The sequence below is a fragment of the Erythrolamprus reginae genome, chromosome 3, assembly GCF_031021105.1.
Source record: "Erythrolamprus reginae isolate rEryReg1 chromosome 3, rEryReg1.hap1, whole genome shotgun sequence".
NCBI lineage: Eukaryota > Metazoa > Chordata > Lepidosauria > Squamata > Dipsadidae > Erythrolamprus > Erythrolamprus reginae.
In genome coordinates, this window is record NC_091952.1 from 125085528 (window position 1) to 125109338 (window position 23811).

Sequence of the window (23811 nt, forward strand, 5' to 3'; positions counted from 1 at the left end):
GGAAGCTTCAGTGATGCCTGTGCACATGTATGGGGGGAGTGCGGTGGAGTTATGCACATGGTGCAGGGGGCAACATAGGAGTTGTGTGCATGCGGGGGCGGATGGATGTGGGCATGTGCATGTGCGCACTCTTTTGACATCCGAGCCAAAAAAAGGTTCGCCATCACTGAACTAGATCTCCAACGTCCTTTCCAACCATATGATTTTGGGATCCAAAGGACATATTGCAACTCTTCTCTTAGTTAATAGGTGGGTGTAAGGACTGTTGAAGTCCCCATAATCTAGTCTGACTAATGCAAGCCTCAGTTACAGTCGTGTAACAAACTCATCTTGTTTGTGGAATAGCTGTAAATTTTGTGTGAGGCACTGAACAAGACCAAACTGATGCCTTAGATCAGTGTTTCCCAACCTTGGCAACTTGAAGATATCTGGACTTCAACTCCCAGAATTCCCCAGCCAACATTCGCTGGCTGGGGAATTCTGGGAGTTGAAGTCCAAATATCTTCAAATTGCCAAGGTTGGGAAACACTGCCTTAGATAACAATTCACACATTACATTTTAATCTCACCTGACATAGTTACCTCACCCTCTGCATCAATAGCTTCTGTCGGCACATCACTAGTAGAGAAAGTGGGCTCAGTACATTCTCTTTCTACAGCTGGCTTGCAGAATATCCAGTGATGGTCAGATGTCCTTTCATGGTTTCCCAGCCTCTGCTCTGTACATATTTGATCGTTGTGTAAACAGCCAACTTTTAACTCTTCATTTGCCTTCGCTAATTCAGGTGCTGAAACTTTTTTATTTAGAATCTCTTGTTCTTCCTCTGTAATTATTCTGTCCGATGAATATGCAGCCCTAGGAAAAGAACGTGTCAGGCTCAAATCCATTTGACAGGGTTTTGGCAATAACTTCCATTAATTTTAGTGGGATTTTGCTTCCTTTCCAATTACATCTCATAACATCTCACTGTGCAATGCAACATTGAACACTGCATAATTCAAACTGTTTGACATAAGAATTTTAAGAGGGTTTCTGTTTTTATGAATATGGCCTTCCACATTATTATGATGTTGTTGTTGTTGTTGTTTTCAATGTTATATAAAGTGACTCCGTTTTCATGGGGCACAAGGTTAACTCAGACAAAATAAAAAAGATACATAAAATGAAATAACACTTTGATTTTCCAAGAGGGTTTTCCCAAGGAAACTTGGATTAGGGCTATAATATTCTCAACCATGCTTTAATGAGTAAATTCTTCCCTTATTTCATCTGATAATTTCACTCTGAACTGGTCAATTTTTTGGCCCATACCCTGAGGTAAAAGCTGAAACTCAGTAGCATGCTGAATGTTTATTCTGCCAGAAGTGATGAATATCATGGTGGAGAGTTATTTGTTCGGCTGGAACTTTCAATTAACTCTCAGGCCGGCTACAAAATTAACATTGTTGTCCAAATGCAGCTGTTCTGAACCAGAAGGCAGATGTCGGCCATTTTACAGTTCTCTCTTGGTCACTGGTGACATTTTAGGAAGAGAACCATGGCAATATATGGCTATTAAAATTCAGAGCACTTTCTAGGCAAAAAGGCTAGCAGCTTTTGAGGCTAATAATTTTATTTGAAGCCTAAGCATTTATGGATGCATAAAATTCACCCATGAATTTTAAATAAAATGGCTGGTCTCAAAAGCTGCTACAAAAATCTTTTTGAATCTCAACCATTGGGCTAATTTAAAATTCTAAGCTAGTTCTGCCTATGGGGAAGCCATCCAATTTTAAGGATGTATAGTTCCATTAAAGCAAGGAAAGTAATTCAGTTGCCTGATTTCTTCTCATATTTGTTAGGCAAGAATGCTACTGCTCCCTGATGGGACTGGAGCTACTCCAACAAGTACAGGATGCTGAAATTAGTCCATAGAGCACCAGCAGTGGGAGATTTTATCCCACCTATAGATTTTGTCCTATGTGTCCCTACTCCATCAATTCGTTTTTCATCTGACCTAATTGGTCCATCTGATCTGAATTGGTTCTGAATTGAAAGCAAGACATTAGAAAACTTTATCAACAGTTAGCAGGCTCCCAGAAACTGAATCACAGTTCTCTACGTCAATGTTTCCCAACCTTGGCAACTTGAAGATATCTGGACTTCAACTCCCAGAATTCCCCAGCCAGCATTTGCTGGCATTTGCTGGCTGGGGAATTCTGGGAATTGAAGTCCAAACATCTTCAAGTTGCCAAGGTTGGGAAACACTGCTCTAGGTAAAGGAAGAATCACCTGCCATACTGATAAAGAGTAATTATGGGCAATCAAGCTGTCTAGATTCACATCTGAACTAAGTATTAAATCATGACTCTCCAAACTCCACATGCAGAATTGATTAGATTCCCAGATATGACTTGTCTGGATTATAAAATGTATTGCTGACAAGAACAAAGCTTCTAACCCAATTGATTGTTCAAACAGTACAATGAAGTCAGAGCCTGTATATCTATAAAACTGTGCTTCACAATTTAAACTCTAGGCTTTTTCTCTCCAAATCTCCAAGTCAATAGATATTTGGCTGGTATGACCTGCTAGCCTTTGGAGATGACCGAGAAATGTACATAATGGGTCTTTTTGGCTTCGGTTTTTATCTTACCAGTCTCTGCCTGTAACTGTATGCGGGAAAAACCTTGGAAGACAGACTTGCAAGATTCTTTTATAAAAAATAGAATTAGTTCACCTGGGTGCTTCCTGTCTAGACTACTTCTCACAGTTCCTATCAATCTGCAAGAGTCTTGGTGGCGCAGTGGTTAGAGTGCAGTACTGCAAGCTACTTCTGCTGATCACCAGCTGCCAGCAGTTTGGCAGATCGAATCTCAGTAGGCTCAAGGTTGACTCATCCTTCCATCCTTCCAAGGTCAGTAAAATGAAGACCCAGATTGTTGGCAGCAATATGCTTACTCTCTGTAAACCACTTAGAGAAGGCTGTAAAGCACTGTGAAGCGGTATATAAGTCTAAATGCTATTTAAAGCCTGAAAGTACATTTCTACCCCATTGCCTTTATACTCAAGGAACCTGAACAACTTTCGAGATTACCGCCATGCTCGTATTCCTTTTAAGGACAAAGCTGCCTCTTATCCAAACACCATTACACTGCCTTTAATATAAGAACTTAGTTGGATTTATATTTGCTGGGTTCACCACTCAGCAGTTTTTGGTGACAACCGCAGTATGGCAAGTTTAAGTATAGGTTAACCTTTCAAATTTGCAGAAAGTATAACTAGTTGCGAACATCATTTCTACATGGTGAAAAAGTCATTTATTTTCAAAAATCGCAATACGGTACAATGGTTTTTGTTATTTTAAAAATAATTTTGAAAGTAGCATGAAAAACTAAAAATGCCCCAAATATGTATGAGAATATGAGGGAATATGCATGAATGTTGTTTTAAAAGCATTTTGTGTCTACATCAATAATCATGTATGTTTGGTCAGTGCATTCGAAACTAAGAAAGATGTAACAACAGACTGGAATGTCTAAACAAGCATATATAGATATTATACATGCCCCGTCATGCTATTTCCTTTCAGAGTAAGCAACTTTATGTAAAGTACAGTCAACGAGGAGGTAGTGAGATGCAATTAAGGATAGGAAATAAGAGGAAACAAGGAAATACAAGCAAATCTATTTTAATACAATATCCTCTTATTTATTTATTTGAATTTATTTATTTATTTGAATTTATTTATTTATTTATTATCTGAATTTATTTATTTATTTCTTTGAATTTATTTATTTCTTTGAATTTATTTATTTATTTAAATTTATTAGCCGGCCATCTTACTATAAGGTAAACTCTGGGCATCTTATAATATTAATTTTTATATTTAATATTATAATATTTTATATTATAGTATTAATAATATTATAAGGTAATTTTATATTATTATATTGCAAGGTGCTGGTCATCATCTTTAAAGCACTATATGGCAGAGGGCCAAGACATCTACAGGAACTTGTTTCCCTAGAGACATCTAACCCTACCACATTGGATATAGTGGATGTGCTCGCTGGTGTGTTTTGCCGGGCTCTATGGTAAGAGTCTCCCAAAAATTCAAAGGTACAAATTTCAGACACACACACGTTTGAAAATTCAAAACAATGTTCTTTATCACAAAATTCAAAAGAAATAAAGCGCCCTTTTTGTATTGCAAAGAGCACTCATCCCAAAACAACCTTGTAGGCTGTACAATCCCCTTAATCAGTCCTTAAGTACTTAGCTAGCAGCTGTGAAGATACGTCACAGCCCTCCTTCTTCCAACGAAGTGAGACACACACACTTTGCTCTGCTTTGGTTTCAAAGGCGTGAAAAATCAACAAACAAAGTCCGGAAAACAGCAAGGCACGGTCCTGAAGAACTGCGATCAGATAATCTTCCACAATGGCCAAACCAACACACTGCTATTTGTATCAGCAGCTCTAATTACTGGAGCCCCACCCAAACACAGGTGGCCTCTCTTATCTCCTGTAATATTTCTGCAATTGGTCTCTTCTATGCATAATTCTGCGCATGCGTGGGTCTTATACTTCCTCATCCGAATCAACCGAAGATAATGGAGATTGGCTTCCTGGGCTGTGAGCCAAGCCCCCCTCTTCTAAGTCTCCCCCACATTCTTCTTCATCCGAGGAAACTGCACTACCTGCACTATCGGCAATAAAACAGGCCTATGACATGTTGATGTTTCCCCTGCATCCACCTCCACATTCCTTGGGGCAGGAGCTGGGCCAGAGCCAACTACAACATGGTGGAAGTTAGAAGCATGCTTTTTCAGTAGCAGACCTTGCCCTGTGGAAGACTCTGTCTCTGAGGTTGGGCAGACTTCTGTTAAGCTTTGAAGATTGGGCTTTTGAAGATTTGACTTGGTGCCAGGTCTTTGCTATTTTTAATGATTTCATCTGTTTAATTTTATAGTTTCTATATGATTTGATATGTTGTTGTAACTTTTGATTAGGAGCTTCCCAGAGTTGGTTAGAAGATAGGTGGATATATAAATGTTCTAACCAACTAATTAACTAAGTAACTTTTACTTCATTTCTTAGTTGATGCTCTTTGTCATTTATTCTTCCTACATTTTAAATTATAATTTTTCCTGTGCCATGTTTATAAACAGATGGGCCTATAAATATTCATCTCTATTGCTTGTCATGACTTCATCAATCATGGATTTTATGCAATATTTTTAGTAAGAGAAGAAAAAGTAGAGCAGGTTAACATACTTAGTCATACCAGTGCTAAATGCAGGATTTACTGCTAATGAATAGTAGTAGTTAATTTTGGCACATTAAGACTAGTATGATACAGAATATTTAAAGACCCATTCAGCTATGCTGAAATCAACAATCTAGATACCCCTTTGTAGGACAACTTACCTTTATCCATATTTTATCAATTATAAGATGCATTGAAATATATATATAACAGGATATATTTTCAATTTTAAATGTTAATTTCTGAAAAATAGAGCTCTGGGAAATTGCAAGCCAGGGAAAAACAAACAAAAATATGTCTTAATATGCAACCCAAGGATTAGATCTCTCTTTTCAGTAGGAAAAGAATTCTGAACAACAAAACTAGGCAGCTGAAAGGACTTCTTAACTTTCCCTACAAAAGCATAATTTCCGTTTGAAATGCAATTTAAAATGCAAAATAATGGGAAGAAACTTACTGTAGGAAAGCTTTAAATTCAGACGGTTCCAAATATTGCAGTTTTAAAGCTTCACAGTTGTTACAAGTATTTAAATGTCTTCCAACAACATGCAGAAAGAAATTTGGAACCCTTGCTAAAAGTACTGCCTTGTGAGCTTTGAAGAACGTACTGCCAACATAGAAAGTGATATCGGTTTGGATTTCTTCTTTAAGAAGTCTGGAATAGAATAGAAAAAACTTCATAAATAAGACAAAGGGGTGCTTGCAGATTGTAATAAACTGCTGTATGTATCTTGCTTTGAAATATAAGAACTTACAAATGATATAAAAGGAAAATAGAATTAAAAAACATGTAAAACTCAAGCCCAATAACAATAAATTTCCTACCCAATGACACACTTTGGAAAACAACAATATAGCAACAAAACACCTGTAATCTATTCAGGAAAGAATCTTGCCCTACCATCAATCCCTAGTGGGAATGAATATCTTGTTCTTGATGGTTTTGCTGGATGCCAACAGGATTTGACGTGAATCTGACTTCTAGTGGAGCACTTTATTTTTATTGATTGATTGATTGATTGATTTTGTCCAATACACAATGAAGGTTTTAGTGGGTATACACATAGTAAAATACATGATGAAGGTTATATAGGATATACTCACGGTAAAATATATCTAAGAAAGAATAGAAGATATAGGAATAGAACATATCAATGAAAGAATAGAAGAAGAGATATAGGAATAAAAGAAAGGTATAGGAGATATAGGAGAGCAATAGGACAGGGGACGGAAGGCACTCTAGTGCACTTGTACTCGCCCCTTACTGACCTCTTAGGAATCTGGATAGGTCAACCGTGGATAATCTAAGGGTAAAGTGTTGGAGGTTTGGGGATGACACTATGGAGTCCGTAATGAGTTCCACGCTTTGACAACTTGGTTACTGAAGTCATATTTTTTTTACAGTCAAGTTTGGAGCGGTTAATATTAAGTTTAAATCTGTTGTGTGCTCTTGTGTTGTTGTGGTTGAAGTTGAAGTAGTCGCCGACAGGCAGGAAGTTGCAGCTTATTATCTTGTGGGCAATACTTAGATCTTGTTTAAGGCGTCTTAGAGAAAACTTCTAAGAGAAAGAATGGCAGAATCTGGCAACAGAGTACAAGGAGGTGCACTTTCTTTTGGGCCCATTTTTGGGGGGGCTTTTTTTGCCTCCTGCACAAGTGCAGAAGCAAAATCTTACAAGGACACTTGTGTGTGAGATTTCGGCGCGCCCGAATCAAGAGGATGTGCGTACAGCATTCTGTTATGGCAGTAAGCAATCTGCTGCTGGTATGTATGTATGTATGTATGTATGTATGTATGTATGTATGTATGTATGTATGTATGTATGTATGTATGTATGTAAAATAAGGTTTGGGTCAGGAATTCTAATGTATATTTTCAAATATATTTTTTATTTTCTATCACAAATAGATCATGTTAACATAGCTTCATCTTTATGCAAATGTACAACATTTGCTCAAGCAGTGAAATGACTAAAATTGGTAACAACTTTCTCTTCCTTTTTGGGGCAGCAAAGAGCTTTAAATCAATCACATCTTCATTTCTGTGACCAAAATACCTCTTTCTTGTTTACAGCTGCATCTCCTTTGTATATCCCCTTTCATTTTTTGTGTCCTTTTGGGGGAATTTCTTCACTTGGTAAGGAAAGATGATACTGGGACAGCCTTTTTTATTATTTTGTATTCAGCCTTTCTTATTATTTTATATGCATTTGCATTTTTAAAGTAAACTAATATGCAAATTTGCCTTTTAAAAAGTAATGAAAAAAGCACAAAAGAGAGACAAAACAATTCCCCAATTTCTTAATTATTACATAGGCCTTTAGAGGCGTCCCAAACCATGGCCAACTCAAGCTATTTTCAGTTTGATATTTTCTATACTGAGATTATTTGCAAGCTTTCAGGATGTACTCGGTTCAGCCTAAGCCACTCTCATTTTCTTCATGTGTTTCAAGTGAGTTATTTTAGATTCATTACATTATTTTAAAGTCTTAAAAGAAGTGGAATGGGAAGTGGGCAGGCTCCAAAGTCAAGCCTTAATGCATAATCTTTATTGCCTGATATGTTTATGCCCATTCGCGTACATGCCCAGAATCATTCTGAAAATGATGGAACAAAACACCAGTTAGGGTGAAGTGATAGAAAGGCTGGTGGGGAAATAATACACCAGTCTTCTTATTGTGAAAGTAATATATTATGAGCAGTCAGGCTCTTCCTGATCATTATCCCAAACCACCACCACCACTTTGGATTTTTGCCCTCAATATTCTGGAGCTGTTAGGGAATAGAAACATAGAAACATAGAAACATAGAAGTCTGACGGCAGAAAAAGACCTCATGGTCCATCTAGTCTGCCCTTATACTATTTTCTGTATTTTATCTTAGGATGGATATATGTTTATCCCAGGCATGTTTAAATTCAGTTACTGTGGATTTATCTACCACATCTGCTGGAAGTTTGTTCCAAGGATCTACTACTCTTTCAGTAAAATAATATTTTCTCATGTTGCTTTTGATCTTTCCCCCAACTAACTTCAGATTGTGTCCCCTTGTTCTTGTGTTCACTTTCCTATTAAAAACACTTCCCTCCTGGACCTTATTTAACCCTTTAATATATTTAAATGTTTCGATCATGTCCCCCCTTTTCCTTCTGTCCTCCAGACTATACAGATTGAGTTCATTAAGTCTTTCCTGATACGTTTTATGCTTAAGACCTTCCACCATTCTTGTAGCCCGTCTTTGGACCCGTTCAATTTTGTCAATATCTTTTTGTAGGTGAGGTCTCCAGAACTGAACACAGTATTCCAAATGTGGTCTCACCATCATTCTATATAGTGGGATCATAATCTCCCTCTTCCTGCTTGTTATACCTCTAGCTATGCAGCCAAGCATCCTACTTGCTTTCCCTACCGCCTGACTGCACTGTTCACCCATTTTGAGACTGTCAGAAATCACTACCCCTAAATTCTTTTCTTTTGAAGTATTTGCCAACACTGAACTGCCAATACAATACTCAGATTGAGGATTCCTTTTCCCCAAGTGCATTATTTTACATTTGGAAACATTAAACTGCAGTTTCCATTGCTTAGACCATTTATCTAGTAAAGCTAAATCATTTACCATATTACAGACGCCTCCAGGAATATCAACCCTATTGCACACTTTAGAGTCATCGGCAAATAGGCAAACCTTCCCTACCAAACCTTCCCCTATGTCACTCACAAATATATTAAAAAGAATAGGACCCAGAACAGATCCTTGTGGCACACCGCTTGTAACCTGACTCTGCTCAGAATACTCGCCATTAACAATAACTCTCTGATGTCTACGCTTCAGCCAGCTGCAAATCCATTGAACTATCCAGGGATTAAGTCCAATCTTCACTAATTTATCTATCAGCTCTTTATGTGGAACCGTATCAAAGGCTTTGCTGAAGTCCAGGTAGGCAATATCCACGGCACCACCTTCATCCAACACCTTTGTGACATAGTCAAAGAAATCAATGAGATTAGTCTGACATGATTTGCCTTCAGTAAAGCCATGCTGATTTGGGTCTAATAAGTTATTGTTTTTTAGGTGCTGATTTATCCTCTTTTTGAATACCAGCTTCCATGTGAACCAAGTTATGTGTTCTGATGACAATCCAAATGCCTTTTTTCAGACAGATCGATGAACTCAACTGCTCTTCTGTACTGGTATCCATCCTATGCCAAATTTTATATAGAAAACTCTACTTAGTCTTTTTTCTCAGTCTTTAATATGGTCGACATTCATCAAATCCTATTGACCATTTTGGAGTTTTACTGATTTGCTATTTTGCTTCTGGCTGCTGCAAACTTCACTTCTTAAGGCTCAGTGTATTTCCAAAGGTCAGTTGCTGGGAAACACATAGGAAGGTACTATTGTCTTTTGTTTTCAGGGTTCCCATGGGTGTCTTGTGGTTGTTTTCAGAGACAGACTACTGAGGAATTAGCTCCCTTTTGACTAATATGGCTCACGATGCTTTAGCAACAGTTGGTTACCAAGCAGAGGAAAGCCTGTTTTTCTGTATGGTGGCAGTAGATCCACAGAAATTATATTATATTATATAATATTATTCAACACAAAAATATGTAACCCTTCCCTGGTGCAGAGCTGAAAGGATTGGATACTGTAGCCTAAAGGATAATTCTCTGCCTTACAAGGCAAAGGTTGCAGGTTCAAGTCCCAGTGGGTATGGCTAGCTGATGAGGCCAAAATAAGGCCGAAATAGATCTATCCTAGTCTCCCTTAATTTTCAAATTCAGCAAAAAAAATGTGAATATATATATTTTCTACTCGTATATATCCTCTAAAACCTTCATTGTGTATTATTGTGTATTGGACTAACTAACTAACTATATATATATAACTATATATATGTCACATGTTTTTTTGCTGAATTTGAAAATTAAGGGAGATTAGGACAGATCTATTTCGGCCTTATTTTGGCCTCATCAGCTAGCCATACCCACTGGGAATGGCCAAGAGGCAAATAAGGAGCTGTGATGTTCCTTCAATACAGCAGGGTGATTCGACACAAAAATATGTAACTCTCTCTCTCTCTCTCTCTCTCTCTCTCTCTCTCTCTATATATATATATATATATATATATATATATATATATTTGTTTTCGTACATATATATATATATATATATATATATATATATATATATATATATATACACACACACACACACACACACACACACACACATACATACAGTATATATATATTCACATATACACATACAGTTAGTTAGTTAGTCCAATACAGAATAATACACAATTAATGTTTTAGAGGATATATACCAGTAGAATGTATCAAAGAAAGAATAGAAGAGAAAATATAGGAATAAAATATAACTAGAGATAATGGCAGAAGAGATAGAAGGGATACAATCTGAGCAAATACTGTTTCAACCAGACTTGACTAGACTAAATTGGCCAAGTGTGACTGGACACACAAGGAATTCCTCTTGGTGCACACGCTCTCCGTGTACATAAAGAGAATGATAGTCACAGGGTACAAATAAGCAATCCAACCATATTAGGAACTAGCATTCATTTCCTCCCTCAATCTTCAAAGCCTCACATTTTCTTCCCCAAAGAGGGCCAGAGAAGAGAAAAGTGAGCTTCCACACAACCAACCCTCCTGCGACTATATTCAAAGAAAAGCGCAGGTAGGGGTCGTTTATAGACTGACTGCACGTGTGAATGCATTTGACAGTGGAGGACTCCCAGCAAATCCAGGTGTTTGTTTTTCGTGTCGACTCTGCTGCAGTGACACGCCCACGTGGGTGTTTCACAAGCCTCCTTTTATGAAAGGGTAATGTGTGCAAAAGAACTGTGACATCCCGGTTTGTATATTTGTTTGTTTGTTACCTTTCCATATCGCATCTCAGCTGCTCCGCCACTAATTCTTTCAGCCTGCGCCTTTCCGCGGAACCCCTCTCGCCGCTTTTTCTTCCCGATTCTTCCCGGGGACCTCCGGAGCCCCTGGAGACCGAGTCCCCCCCACAACGCGCCATGGCGTGAATTAAGAACCAACCGGCGGCGGGGCGGCATAGGCTCTTCTGGCCTGGAGATTGGATGTGTCACACCCGCGGCGGGCTTCACAAAGGCCGGCCTTTGAAGGCCGTTCAGGGAAACCCCTTTCCGCGCTCAACCCTTCCCTTTGTTGCCCTCCTAACAACCACGCCGCTTTGCGTTCTGCGGCGATCGCGCTTTGCCCCGGCGAGGAGGAATCAGCTTGGAAGTTGGAACGGACAGCAGTTTCATTAACGCCGGAAACCTGTTCGATCCGAGTGCTGTCGAAGATCATCCCGGTTCTCCGTTCTCATTGGGCAAAGCGGAGAACCGTAGACCAATCGCGACGTGCCGTCCGCAAAAGGAATGGCTAAATCCCCGCCTCCCTGTTGTTTACGGTCTTGTGTGGAACACATGGCGGAAGGTGCTTCTTGTGTAGATTGGTGGAGCAATGATCGGAGGCCCTGGATAATGGTTGAAAAATCTCTCTCTCCCTACCCGCTCCTAACATTATATATATAATATGTATATATATATATATAATATGTATATATAATACATTTAATATATATTTAATATATATTAAATTAATTTTCAAATTCAGCAAAAACGTGACACACACGTTTTTTCTGAATTTGAAAATTTATTTAATTTTAATTAAAGGCCGAAATGGGACCATCCTAGTCTCCCTTAATTTTAAAATTCCAGCTAAAAAAACATTTGACATATATATATATATATATATATATATATATATATATATATATATATATGTATATATATGTATATATATGTATATATATGTATATATATGTATATATATGTATATATATGTATATATATGTATATATGTATATATGTATATATGTATGTAGATTGTTCTGAGTTCGGGTTTTGCCCTGTGTAATGTTTTGCATGTCTATGCGACGTTTCGGCGAAATCACATTCACCATATTTGTTTTCGTAAATTTTCACGGGTATATGTATGTAGATTGTTCTGAGTTCGGGTTTTGCCCTGTGTAATGTTTTGCATGTCTATGCGACGTTTCGGCGAAATCACATTCACCATCATCAGGCTGAAGTTCCAATCTTTGTGTTGTTGTAAATGGAATGTTAGCAACTGTCATTTCTTCCTAGTATATAGTGTGGGGGTGGAGATTTGTTTTGAATGTAGCAAATAGATTGGGTGATTATGTTTCAGTGATCTGATTGGTTGGTGTAATCATAGTTATTAGAAGGAATGACATGGAGATTTTTATGAAGTGTTTTGTTTAAGGCTGATTTCCAAATATAAAATTCTAAAATCATAATTATTGGGATGATTGACATGCTGATTATTATGAAGTGTTTATTTTGTTTAAGGCTGGTTTCCAAATCTCTGGCAGGAGGGAGGTATCATCTCTTTTATTTATACAAAGGGGTCTCCTCTCAATTTCTATAGCTTCTAGAGAAATTCTTCTATATAACATATTTATATTTATATATATATAGCCCACCCCTGTATATATATATATATATATATATATATATATATATATACATATACACACACGCACACTTTCTAATATATCCTCATATATATGATATATAAGTGGATATTTTCATTATCAGTAAAAATGTTACATATGTATATATGCGATATATATGTAACATATTTTTTTTTGATTAAAAAATAACAGAAAAACATTATTATATATATGTATGTGTATATGTATATGTGTGTATGTGTGCGTGTATGTATATGTACATATATTAATTTAATTTTAATTATATATATATATATATATATATATAAAAATATGGTATACAGTATTCGGGTTTCTTCCCGTGTAAGATTTGGAAATTTCTGGCGACGTTTCGACGAGGTCTCACTCGTCATCTTCAGGCTGGTGTTTCTGTCCTTGTTCTAAGGCGAACACATATCTCTATATATATATGTAGATTGTTCTGAGTTCGGGTTTTGCCCCGTGTAATATTTTGAGTGTCTATGCGACGTTTCGGTGAAATCACATTCACCATCATCAGGCTGAAGTTATAAGCTTCGTGCTGCTGTAAATATAGATTCTATATTTAATAGATATAATAGATTAATAGATATAAATATAAATTCTATATTTACAGCAGCACTCAGAACAATCTACATACATACTGTATACCCGTGAAAATCTATGAAAACAAATATATATATATATATAATTTAATATATATTAGGAGCGGGTAGGGAGATATATATGTAACATATTTTTCTTGATTAAAAAATAACAGAAAAACATTATTATATATATGTATGTGTATATGTATATATATATATATATTGTACATATGTAACATTTTTACTGATAATGAAAATATCCACTTATATATCATATATATGAGGATATATTAGAAAGTGTGCGTGTGTGTATATGTATGTGTGTGTGTGTATATATATATATATACACACACACACACACACACACACACACATACATACAGGGGTGGGCTACTGCCTGGAAGGGGGGTGATGACGCTGTTGGGTAGCAAAAATGGAGCTCCTCCCCAGAGCATCCAATTACAGAGGTAGACCTGGATAGATCTATTTCAAGCTTTTTAGCTCTTGTCCAGTAGCCATACCCACATAGCATTCAAACCTGGGTTAAAGGTTCTAATAACTAGGCCACAGGTTCTGCTCATTTTTATCAGTTGAGCCAGGGGAAATTTAAATGTTTTTCTGTCAAGTCACCCGGCAGATCCAAATACGGGAGGGAACTCACTGCTCCCTTTTGCCTCTCAACTCGAAATAGATCTACCCTGGTCTCCCTCTATTTCTTTATCAGCTCTTTATAAATTTGAAAATTTGATTTGGTGTCTGGATGGCCCCTGGAGTGGGGCTGAGAGGCAAAAGGGAATAGTGAGTTCCTTCCCATATTTGGATCTGCCCAGTGACTTGACAGAAAAACATATGTGTATGTGTGTACTCTGAAACTCTTAATTTTTGTTCCAGAACCAGGTTTATCCAGGATTCCCTCCACCAATGGATTATTACAGTATCTATCAGCACTGATGATATTATCTAGTTTGAGTAATGAAATGTCTGCAAGAAAATACCAAACTCAGAGCAAGACACAACTGGACTTTCTGGTTTTTTCTTTGAAGACGTTTTGCTTCTCATCTGGATGGTGGGGAATGGGAGGATTTGAATCCAGGCAGATCTGAAGAAGCTTCCTGGATGAAAAGCAAAACACCTTCAAAGAAAAACCAGTAAGTCCAGTTGCCTCTTGAAAAAGCACCTTTGGGACAGTAATGATCTGGATACATGTGTGTGTGCAACATATTTTTGCTGATAATGAAAAGTAAGGGAGACTAGTATAGATCTGTTTTGATTTTATTATGCTCTCATCAGCTAGCCATAACCTTACTAGGATTTGAACCTGCATAGTCTGCCTTGTAAGGCAGTGGTTTAACCTATAGACCACAGGCTCTCCTCCTTTTTCAAAAGAACCCCCGCCCACACACACACACAAGAAAGAGGATAGATATATAAGAAAGTGTGTGTGTGTATATACTGTACTTTCTGATAAGGTTACATAATGTAGCAGTGCTATAATTTGTTCAAAAGGATTTTTGTCCATTGTCTAGCTTGAAAGGCATTAAGGATCAACTATTCACAGAAAAACCATGACAAGGCTCATGAAAAGCAAACCACAGACACAAAGAAACAAATTTGAATGTATTTAATCCTGTATTTACAAGATTTGATGGCTGAGTTTTCTCTCTATGGTCTTGTTTCTAGGAGGTGGATTGAGAAAGGATGGGGAAAGCTTTCAGTTATTGTTTATTTCACTGTTAAGTTTCAAGTTGAGATGTCCAAGAACATCAAAAACATTCCTGCTTCACTTTAGCTAAGAATTCTTGAACTTCCAATGTTGATAAATGTGTCCTAAGCTGTCTTAAAACTGATCTATGTGATTGCCTGACTATTCTTTGCATTAGGTTCCAAACAGGCTTTGGGATGATTTGAGAAAACAATGTCCACCTCTTCTGTCATATATACAGAAATCTCACAATCAAAAAATACAGGGCACAAAGCCAGTTGTGGTTTATTAGAACGAGAGTAGAATATACAAGTCATGATTGTGGTTCTTCATTTACTGTGTGAACACATTTTTTTAAATTTATACCACTGCACAAGAAGCAACCAATTTTTTAAATGATTATATCTGATTGATTTCCAGTGTGCCCAAACATTTTTAGACTTCTAAAATTATATATACTGTAGATCAAAAGATCTATTAACATTTTAATGATAAAAATATAGTTAAAAAAATTCCAACCAGTAGAATGAATTTTTTACCAATAATTGTTTCTTTTACAACTGTACCCCTGCACTGAGATAATTATAAATTCATAAAAGGCACCACACATCGTAAAGCAAGTAAGTAACCAAAACAAAGCAACTTTCTATGACTTCCTTACTGTACAAGCACAAACATTTTAAGGCAAGTGTTCCATGTGCAAAATACACAATACAGGTAAAACCAACATTAATGTTACATAGTCTTACACCACCCTGGTAAGAATATTGGCATCAGTATATACAGTACATTGAAAATACTTTCCCTAGCATAGTTCAATCTAACATTTTGCCATTAATGTGGCCCTGATTACACTGAACTTTGATCTTTTAATATTTTAGTTGTGCTGTCAAAAGGGTTACTCTCTTTTTCTTGACTCTTCTTTTAGAAAAGTCCATATCAACTTGTTCACAATGTCAGGCTGATCTTCTTGGAGCCAATGGCTGGCTTCAGACAGAACAGTAAGTCGAAACTGGTTTTTTACATAAATCCTTGTGATTTCGGCCATCTCAACTTCCATGAAAGGATCTTTTTCTCCCCATACTAATAGAGTAGGCATGGTGACTTCATGATGCTGCAACGGCAGACAACTTTAAAAAGAAAATATGTTTAAAAAATGATGAGAAAAAATCAATTTCGTTATAAATCACACGTTTCTATTTGTAGCTAAAATAAATGCGGATGTGCAGTCGCATTCTTATTGCACTGTAAATCAACTCTCTAGGGACAATACTTAATGCACACGGTAGATCTGGTTCAGATTCTTGCATTTTGGAAGTAGTGAGTGATCTGAAAAATTTATTTTTACTTTTAGCAGAAAATATTGTGCCCCCTAGCTGTAAATTAAATCAGCAACATTAAGAAGGTTCCATTAATATCAAAACAAACGCACAACTAATGTTTAATATCTTATGCAAAAATACAGCAGCTACTAATATATAGGTCAGTGAGGGTGAACCTTTCCCCCCTCAAGTGCTGAAAGAGCATGAATGCAAGCTATCACACATGTGCGAGTGCCCACACTCATAATTCAATGCCTGGGGAGAGTGAGAAGAAGTTTCCCCGGGTCCCCGGAGACCTTCTGGAAGCTGAAAACTGCATGTTTCCCAACTTCTGGTGGGCCCAGTAGGTTCATGTTTCACCCTCCACAGGCTCCAAAGGCTCCAAAAGGGTAAAAACGCCCCCCTCCACCCCTCCCGGAGCCTCTCTGGAAGCCTAAAGCCCTCCTAGAGCCTCTGTGCGAGCCAAAAACCAGCTGGCCGGCACATACATGTACGTTGGAGCTGAGCTAGGGCTACGGCTCATGTGCCAGGAGATATTGTTCCGTGTGCCACCTATGGCACCTGTGCCATAGGTTCACCATCGCTGATATAGGTAGTCCTCATTTAGGACATGCCTTGTACAGTGATTATCTGCAGTGACTTCAGTGGGGAGAAAGTAACTTTATGAGCAATCCTTGTATTTATGACCTCTATAGATAACGTAAAGAAAAAGAAAGCCAAGTAAGATCATAAGCACAATCATGGCTTCATTTAGCAAATGCTTTGCTTACTAACTGCCAGTCCCAATTGTCTGGACTATCTTAATGCAGGGGTATCAAACTCGATTTCGTTGAGAACCACATCAGGGTTGTGTTTGATCTCCAGGATGCCAGGGTGGGCATGGCCAGCTCCACATCACTCGTGTCAGGGGCGCTGTGATGGCCTGAGCGCTCTACCAGGGAAAACAGGCTACCGAGCTCTGTTTTTGGCTGCCACAGCCTCCTACAACCCTTTGCTAATGAAAACGGGGCTCCATTTTTGCTGACAAGTGTTGCAGGAAGCTGTGGCAGCCAAAAGCAGAGCTCAGTAGCCCATCTTCACTGGCCAAAGCACCATGGGCAGTCCTGGGTGGCCCTGTAGGCTAGATCTATGTACCCCATAGGCCAGATCCGGCCTCTGGCCCTTGAGTTTGACACCCCTGCCTTAATGCATAACAATGTCAATGTTAGGCTATGAAAGTATATACCATAAATAATTGAATGCTCAGAACTGACAATAGAAGGGACTATCTGTCTATGGAGTTTCTCAGTCATCCAGGTCATGGTTTTCCCAAAGATGTTTTTTCAAGGGGAAAATGGACTTTCTGGTTTTTCTTTGAAGATGTTTTGCTTCTCATCCAAGAAGCTTCCAGAACTTAAAAAAGCTCCTTGGATGAGAAGTGAAATGTCCTCAAAGAAAAACAAGGAAGTCCAGTTGCCTCTTTAAAAAACCCTTTTTTCATGCTTAGTTAAAACTTGAACCCACATGCATTGACTTGACTGCTGTAAGACGGCATGCTGTATTTACAGCCCATAGAGCTTGATTATGCCTCTTACTTATATTACTATGTCTTGAAGGCAACAATGTATGATGAAAAATAAGACAGATCTATTTGCTTAAGGCGGGAAGAGGAACTGACCTGAAAAGATTTCGATAGTGATTAATCGGACCAGTTAGTGCTCCTGGTTGGGAAAATACATAAAGATAAGCTTCAATGTCTTCTGTTGTCAACCCACAGCTTTTCTTTCCAATTCTACTAGAGTGGCTGGTAAAGATATTTTTCAACACCTGCATCAATACATAAGCATATAAATAAAAAGTTTTTAAAAGCTGCCCCAAAGGATTAAGGGTTGAGTGTAATGCATTCCAAGTGAAATCCCACAAGGAAAATACATCGGCACATTCGACAGACTTTTAAAATTTGCAGAAATATATTGACTTTGAAAAAAAAAAAGGACATTTCCATGCAGCAGCTGGTTTCAACCCAAACCCTCCAAAGTGCACTTGTGTTGCCCACAGGAATCTTGATTGCTGTGGAATCTATGGTAGTTCAGGAGCTCTCTCGCCAATTAGTCAAAGAGGGAATGTCAATATTTTTTGCCCCCTCAATCCTAATCTCATTGCATTTGTTTTGTTGCAAAGAAAAAAGGCAAAATAATCTCTCAGATCCAGCAAGAAGGACAGATGAGGAGGAACCAGACAAAGCAAGAATCCACGCCACTGGGAAACAACCTCCAGCTCCAGAGGAAATTGTCAGGATTTTCTCAGTCAGTACTAGAATTACAAGCTTTGTTGATAGTTACTAAAGTTTCACATTAAAACTGTTGTAAGTGCAGATGGTCCTCGAGTCATGACCACTGATTCAGGAACTGAACAAGGGGGATTTAAGAATAGTTTTTGGAATTCTGACTGTCGCAGCATCTCACAGTTATATGTTCACAGTAAGCTGTGGCCAAATAATCATAATTTCTGATGTTCCTTGCTGGCTTCCCACAACAATGTCAATGGGGAAAGCAGCAAGAAATCAGAAACTGTAGATTTTTTGCCTGTCTACATTGTGGCTCATCTGCTTGCAGCATTCCTTTGCCCCTTCAAGCAAAGACTTATGTAAAACATGCTGTAGTAATTCAGAGGACAAAATATGGACTTCTGAGTTACTTATTTAGTCAAATTTATTCTTAAATAAAAGAACAGCAAATTCATCTTTGTGTATATGAAGTATTACTATACCCACATTACAAAACAAATATTTAAGGTATGAATTTTAACTCCAATATTTTAATGACTGTTAAATATTAAAAGCACACTTTTCAAATATGCATGCTTTTCTATCAGTAGGGCACGGGAACATGGAAAGTCACTCATTCTCTAAATATATAAGAGCTGGGGTGGCGCAGCAGGTAGAGTGCTGTACTGCAGGCCACTGAAGCTGACTGTGGATCTGAAGGTCAGCGGTTCAAATCTCATCACTGGCTCAAGGTTGACTCAGCCTTCTATCCTTCTGAGGTGAGTAAAATGAGGACCCGGATTGTGGGGGCAATATGCTGGTTCTGTTAAAAAGTGCTATTGCTAACATGTTGTAAGCCGCCCTGAGTCTAAGGAGAAGGGCGGCATAAAAATTGAATAAATAAATGAATAATACTCACTTTAAAATCATTTATTGAAAATATAAGTTCCGGAAACCATGGCATTTGGAAGAAATAGTAGTTGGCAGATTTAATCATCTGTGATGGATTTCGCACAATGTATTCTTAAAAAGAAAACCATGAGTTAAAAATGAGAAACTATTGTCTTTGAATTATGTTCCATTATACTAATCTTTTGAAATATGGTATTTTTAATGTGAGTAGCTCAATTTTATATAAATTTATGAAGGTATACCAACAAATTATATTCAGTGCATATTATTATTATGATTACTCAATTCTTAGTCATATACCTTTCATAGAGAAGCAAAAAGAGCTAAAATATGTGTGTTTTAATTTAACACATTCAGATCCTGTGCTGGGCTTTTTTAAAGGAACTGATAATGAAGATAGAGGTGATGAGGAAATAGGAAGAATCAAAAAAGGGTTGAGAGAAAAATATAAATTCTTAATCTGGGTAAATAATAGTTAAATAATCATATTTAGATATTCTCAACTGCTGCTCAAATACATATTCCATAGGGAAGTATTGGCTTTTTCCCCCTGGAATATTTTACCCTATATTCCTAAATAGTATATGGTCCAGTTTTGCATTCAATGTTTCTTTTGTAGACTTTATGCATTATAACAAATTTGATCCTGTTCTATTCTGTTTTCAAAGTTATACTGCTGATGGATAGATGGACAGATTGTCTTTCAAATAATTTGTTTTCAACATTATCCGGGGTTGGAAGAAATAAGGGATTGCAATTACATTTGGAAAAAATTGGCTGTTCGAGAGATAGGGATGGGTGTGCCATGCCACATCCCTCAGGGACTAAGTTCTATAGCCATGGACTAATAGGTCCCCAATTTAAACCAGATTTCTCTGGGAGACCCTTTCAGATCCATGAGCTTTGATGCAAGAATTTTCCAGTCAGTGTCGCCATTACTAAAAATTCTGGAGCTGAAAACTATTTGACAGGCATCAAGGTTAGAAAACATAGATTATAACATCAAACTGATAGAAGCAGCAGAAAAGTAAAAAAAAAGAAGACATGTAAAGAGTTACTGTCTTTTAAACTGTCTGTCTATCTATGAATATTTTTATATTATACACAGTCCTACATTTACTTATTTTCAATAGTACTGCCTTCTTTTTTCCTCTAGATTAGAACAACAACTATGAGATCTGGGAGAACCTGAAGTTGGTAATAGGATTCACAGGTCTTAAAACAATTTCCCTGATCTGGTGCCTTCCAGATGTGTTTGGAGGACAATTCCCCAAATTTCCCACTAGGGAAGTACAGACTTGGCACATCTGGGGAAGACATCTTTCATACATTTATATTCACACATCCCTCCTCCCACATAGCCGAACATTTATACATACGTACAAATACAGAATACACAACTACTAATCAGGAAAAACATAAGTTGAAGAAACCAAAGTACTCTATAGTTCTGTAATTTTTCCAGGCAAACAAGGTCTTTGTTTGGAGGAGGGATGTGTGAATATAAATATATGAAAGATGTCTTCCCCAGATGTGCCAAGTCCCTGATGGGAAATTGTCAGTTTTTGAACACATTCAAGCAATTGTGGGATAAAGCAATATGTATGCATCCTCTATATTTCATTTCTATTTATTTTACTTCAGTCTGCTAAACTAAACAATGTTCTATTTATGATGGTTACATTAGGGCCAGGCAGATGCAATTTCAAATTACCACATAACTTTTCATTGGTGATCAGCTCTCTAATTTAAGCTACTTGAAGTAAATGTAGAACATATATAAATGATGATGATGGGATGGCCAGATACAAGTTGCTATTTTTTTAACAGAATTGCACGGCATTTCTTAATGCTGCAGCTTTTATTTTAACTTACCTGTAAAAACGGAGGGATGTGGAAAATTCACAACAATAAGCTTTGTCACCATTTCTGGATAACAAATAGCAACTAGCCAAGCAATCATTCCACCCCAGTCGTGACCAATCAGCACACACTTGCTGTATCCTGTTGTTTAAAAATAGATTTTTGACAGATGTTTATCAACAGTTCCACGCAAATAAATTATCACATAAAAGGAAATGACAGTGGATTTTGCAGTATACTTGCAAACAATATCTCACATTTTTCCCCTTTGGCAAATGATTTACACCACCAGATGTAGGTGATCTATTAATAAACTTTTCAAGAATCATAGCTAACAACCTAGCAAGAACAAGGTGGGAAGTTTCAGTATGTTTTCTAATGTGCCTTAAATTTCTACTTTCACCCTTTGTAACCTGAGAATATTTATAATTCTACTTTACCAGCTGGCTTTAAAAATGATTTACAAAAAACTAAGTAGAAAAGACTGTATGAATAGTAATTAGTATTTATTCTTATAATATCAGGTATAACCCATTGATTTATGATGATCTAATTCAGTCATGAACATAATTAGATGATTTAGTCAGAAAAATGTTTGAGATCATCCTTTGAATATTGCTTAAACAATACAAATCCAATGACACTTTGGAGCATGTTATATTGCTTGGGCAATTATATTTTGTCTAAATTTATAGGATCATAAATGATATTAATTGAAGAAATAACACATGATAACTCTTTCAGGCTGCAGTAGTAGTACATTAAAAGTGTATGTGCCATCATTCATTTCTTATTTGCCTCTAACGCTCTTGCATTATATTGTTTCAGTCTTCCATGTGATTAAAAAAAGAAGAAAATACCCTTCTTTGATTAAATCTAAGTTATTCAAAGCTATTTATTTCATGGGGCTGTTGGTATAGATGTGATATGTTTGTGTCAAGATTTAACTGCATCTTTTTAAAATGAATATATTTTAGTAGTTTATGAATCATTGTTTATTTAAAAAGTCTTCAAAATTATTATCTCCCATGATTTCATATCTGGTGACTTAATAGTTAAAGATATTAGGAATTATTTAGGCATAAAATATGTGCCTTGAACTATGCTTATCTTGATAAAATGTTCTGTGTATGTCATTCTATTTTTAACATGTTGACTTCATAGATCAGGGTTGTCAAACAGATGACCCACAGGCTGGATCCAGCCTGCAATGTGGTCAGATCTGGCCCAGGGGGATGTCTTGGAAAATGTAAGGGGCTGACTCATGTTACTTTGACCTAGCCTACCCAATGTGAAGAGTAAACATTGGGCCAGCATGGCTTCAACCAGTCTACCCAATGCAGAGGAAATATGCCAGCAATTTGGGGTGTGATATCAAGTTGGCCACGTCCGTCCAATTGACCATGCTCAGTGAATGGTGTCAAGCTGGTTACACCCACCAAGTTGGCCATACTCACCCAGTTGACCATGCCATGAATGGTATCAAGTTGGCCACACCCACCCAGTTGGCTATACCTACCCAGTCAGCCATGCCTGCACAGCTCCCAGAGGTCAACCACGGTCCTGATGCCACCCTCAATGAAATTGAGTTTGACACCCTGTCAGTGATAGTCTTTAAACTAAGATTACTCACTTGAATAAAATAGCATGAGCATACTTGGTCAAGCTGGAGTTTGGACTTGGCCAAAATATGTCAAAACTACTTTTCTTAAAATTAAAATTAAATTTTATATGTGCAGCTAATACATATTAGCAACACATATAAATGTACTAATATATACCTTATTATCTTACTAAAATATATTACATGGAAATTTCAACTGACCAAAGTAGGTGATGGGCAGCAAAAGTCCCTAAACCTCAGATGATCATTAGATCCTGGAAAAATCCTATCAGCAACATCACCAATGAAACATTGTAGATATGTAAATTGCATAATATGTAGCATAAGAATGGAAAACGCTACTTTAAATCCAGGACAGCTATATATCTATTTAAGCTGGTAGGCAAGGAATAAATCAAAGGTGATCATGCAAATCTTGACTTTTAAAAAGAACCATGGTTAAATAGTACACGAGAATAAACCTTTAGTTTTATCCTTTGTTGGTTTCCTTATGTTTTCTATTATCTCCTGCCCTCCTAACATCGACGTCTCATGCTTTTTATTTTTTCTACTATGCTTTATTGTGAAAGAAAATAACATGGTGGATATACTTTTGTGCACCGACTGAACATTTAATTATAGATCTTGGAGAAACAGTTTACATTGTTTCTGTGTGAATGGAACAGTTGTTGTTAGTTTGACAGCCATGTAGCTAGTACACAAAACCAATTATATCACACTGAACTTATAATTTACTAAATCTATGAATGTGCCC

The 23811-nt window shown here is 37.1% G+C and overlaps 2 protein-coding genes across 3 annotated transcripts in view; both read right to left on the reverse strand.

Moving 5' to 3' along the window:
- BTBD8 (BTB domain containing 8) overlaps positions 1–11583 on the reverse strand; it is a 57420-nt gene extending 45837 nt beyond the window's left edge. For both annotated transcript variants that reach the window (XM_070746558.1, XM_070746559.1), the window contains exons 1-3: positions 11154–11583; positions 5709–5906; positions 570–856 (exon numbers count right to left, since the gene is read on the reverse strand). In XM_070746558.1, the coding sequence (XP_070602659.1) occupies positions 570–856; positions 5709–5906; positions 11154–11299 (631 nt within the window). In that variant the 5' untranslated portion in view covers positions 11300–11583. The remainder of the gene's footprint in view (positions 1–569; positions 857–5708; positions 5907–11153) is intronic.
- Positions 11584–14995: 3412 nt separating this feature from the next.
- The window catches only part of EPHX4 (epoxide hydrolase 4), a 33882-nt gene continuing 25066 nt past the window's right edge, over positions 14996–23811 (reverse strand). The window contains exons 4-7 of the mRNA XM_070749033.1: positions 21446–21574; positions 19578–19681; positions 18071–18219; positions 14996–16221 (exon numbers count right to left, since the gene is read on the reverse strand). Of these exons, the coding sequence (XP_070605134.1) occupies positions 15990–16221; positions 18071–18219; positions 19578–19681; positions 21446–21574 (614 nt within the window). The 3' untranslated portion in view covers positions 14996–15989. The remainder of the gene's footprint in view (positions 16222–18070; positions 18220–19577; positions 19682–21445; positions 21575–23811) is intronic.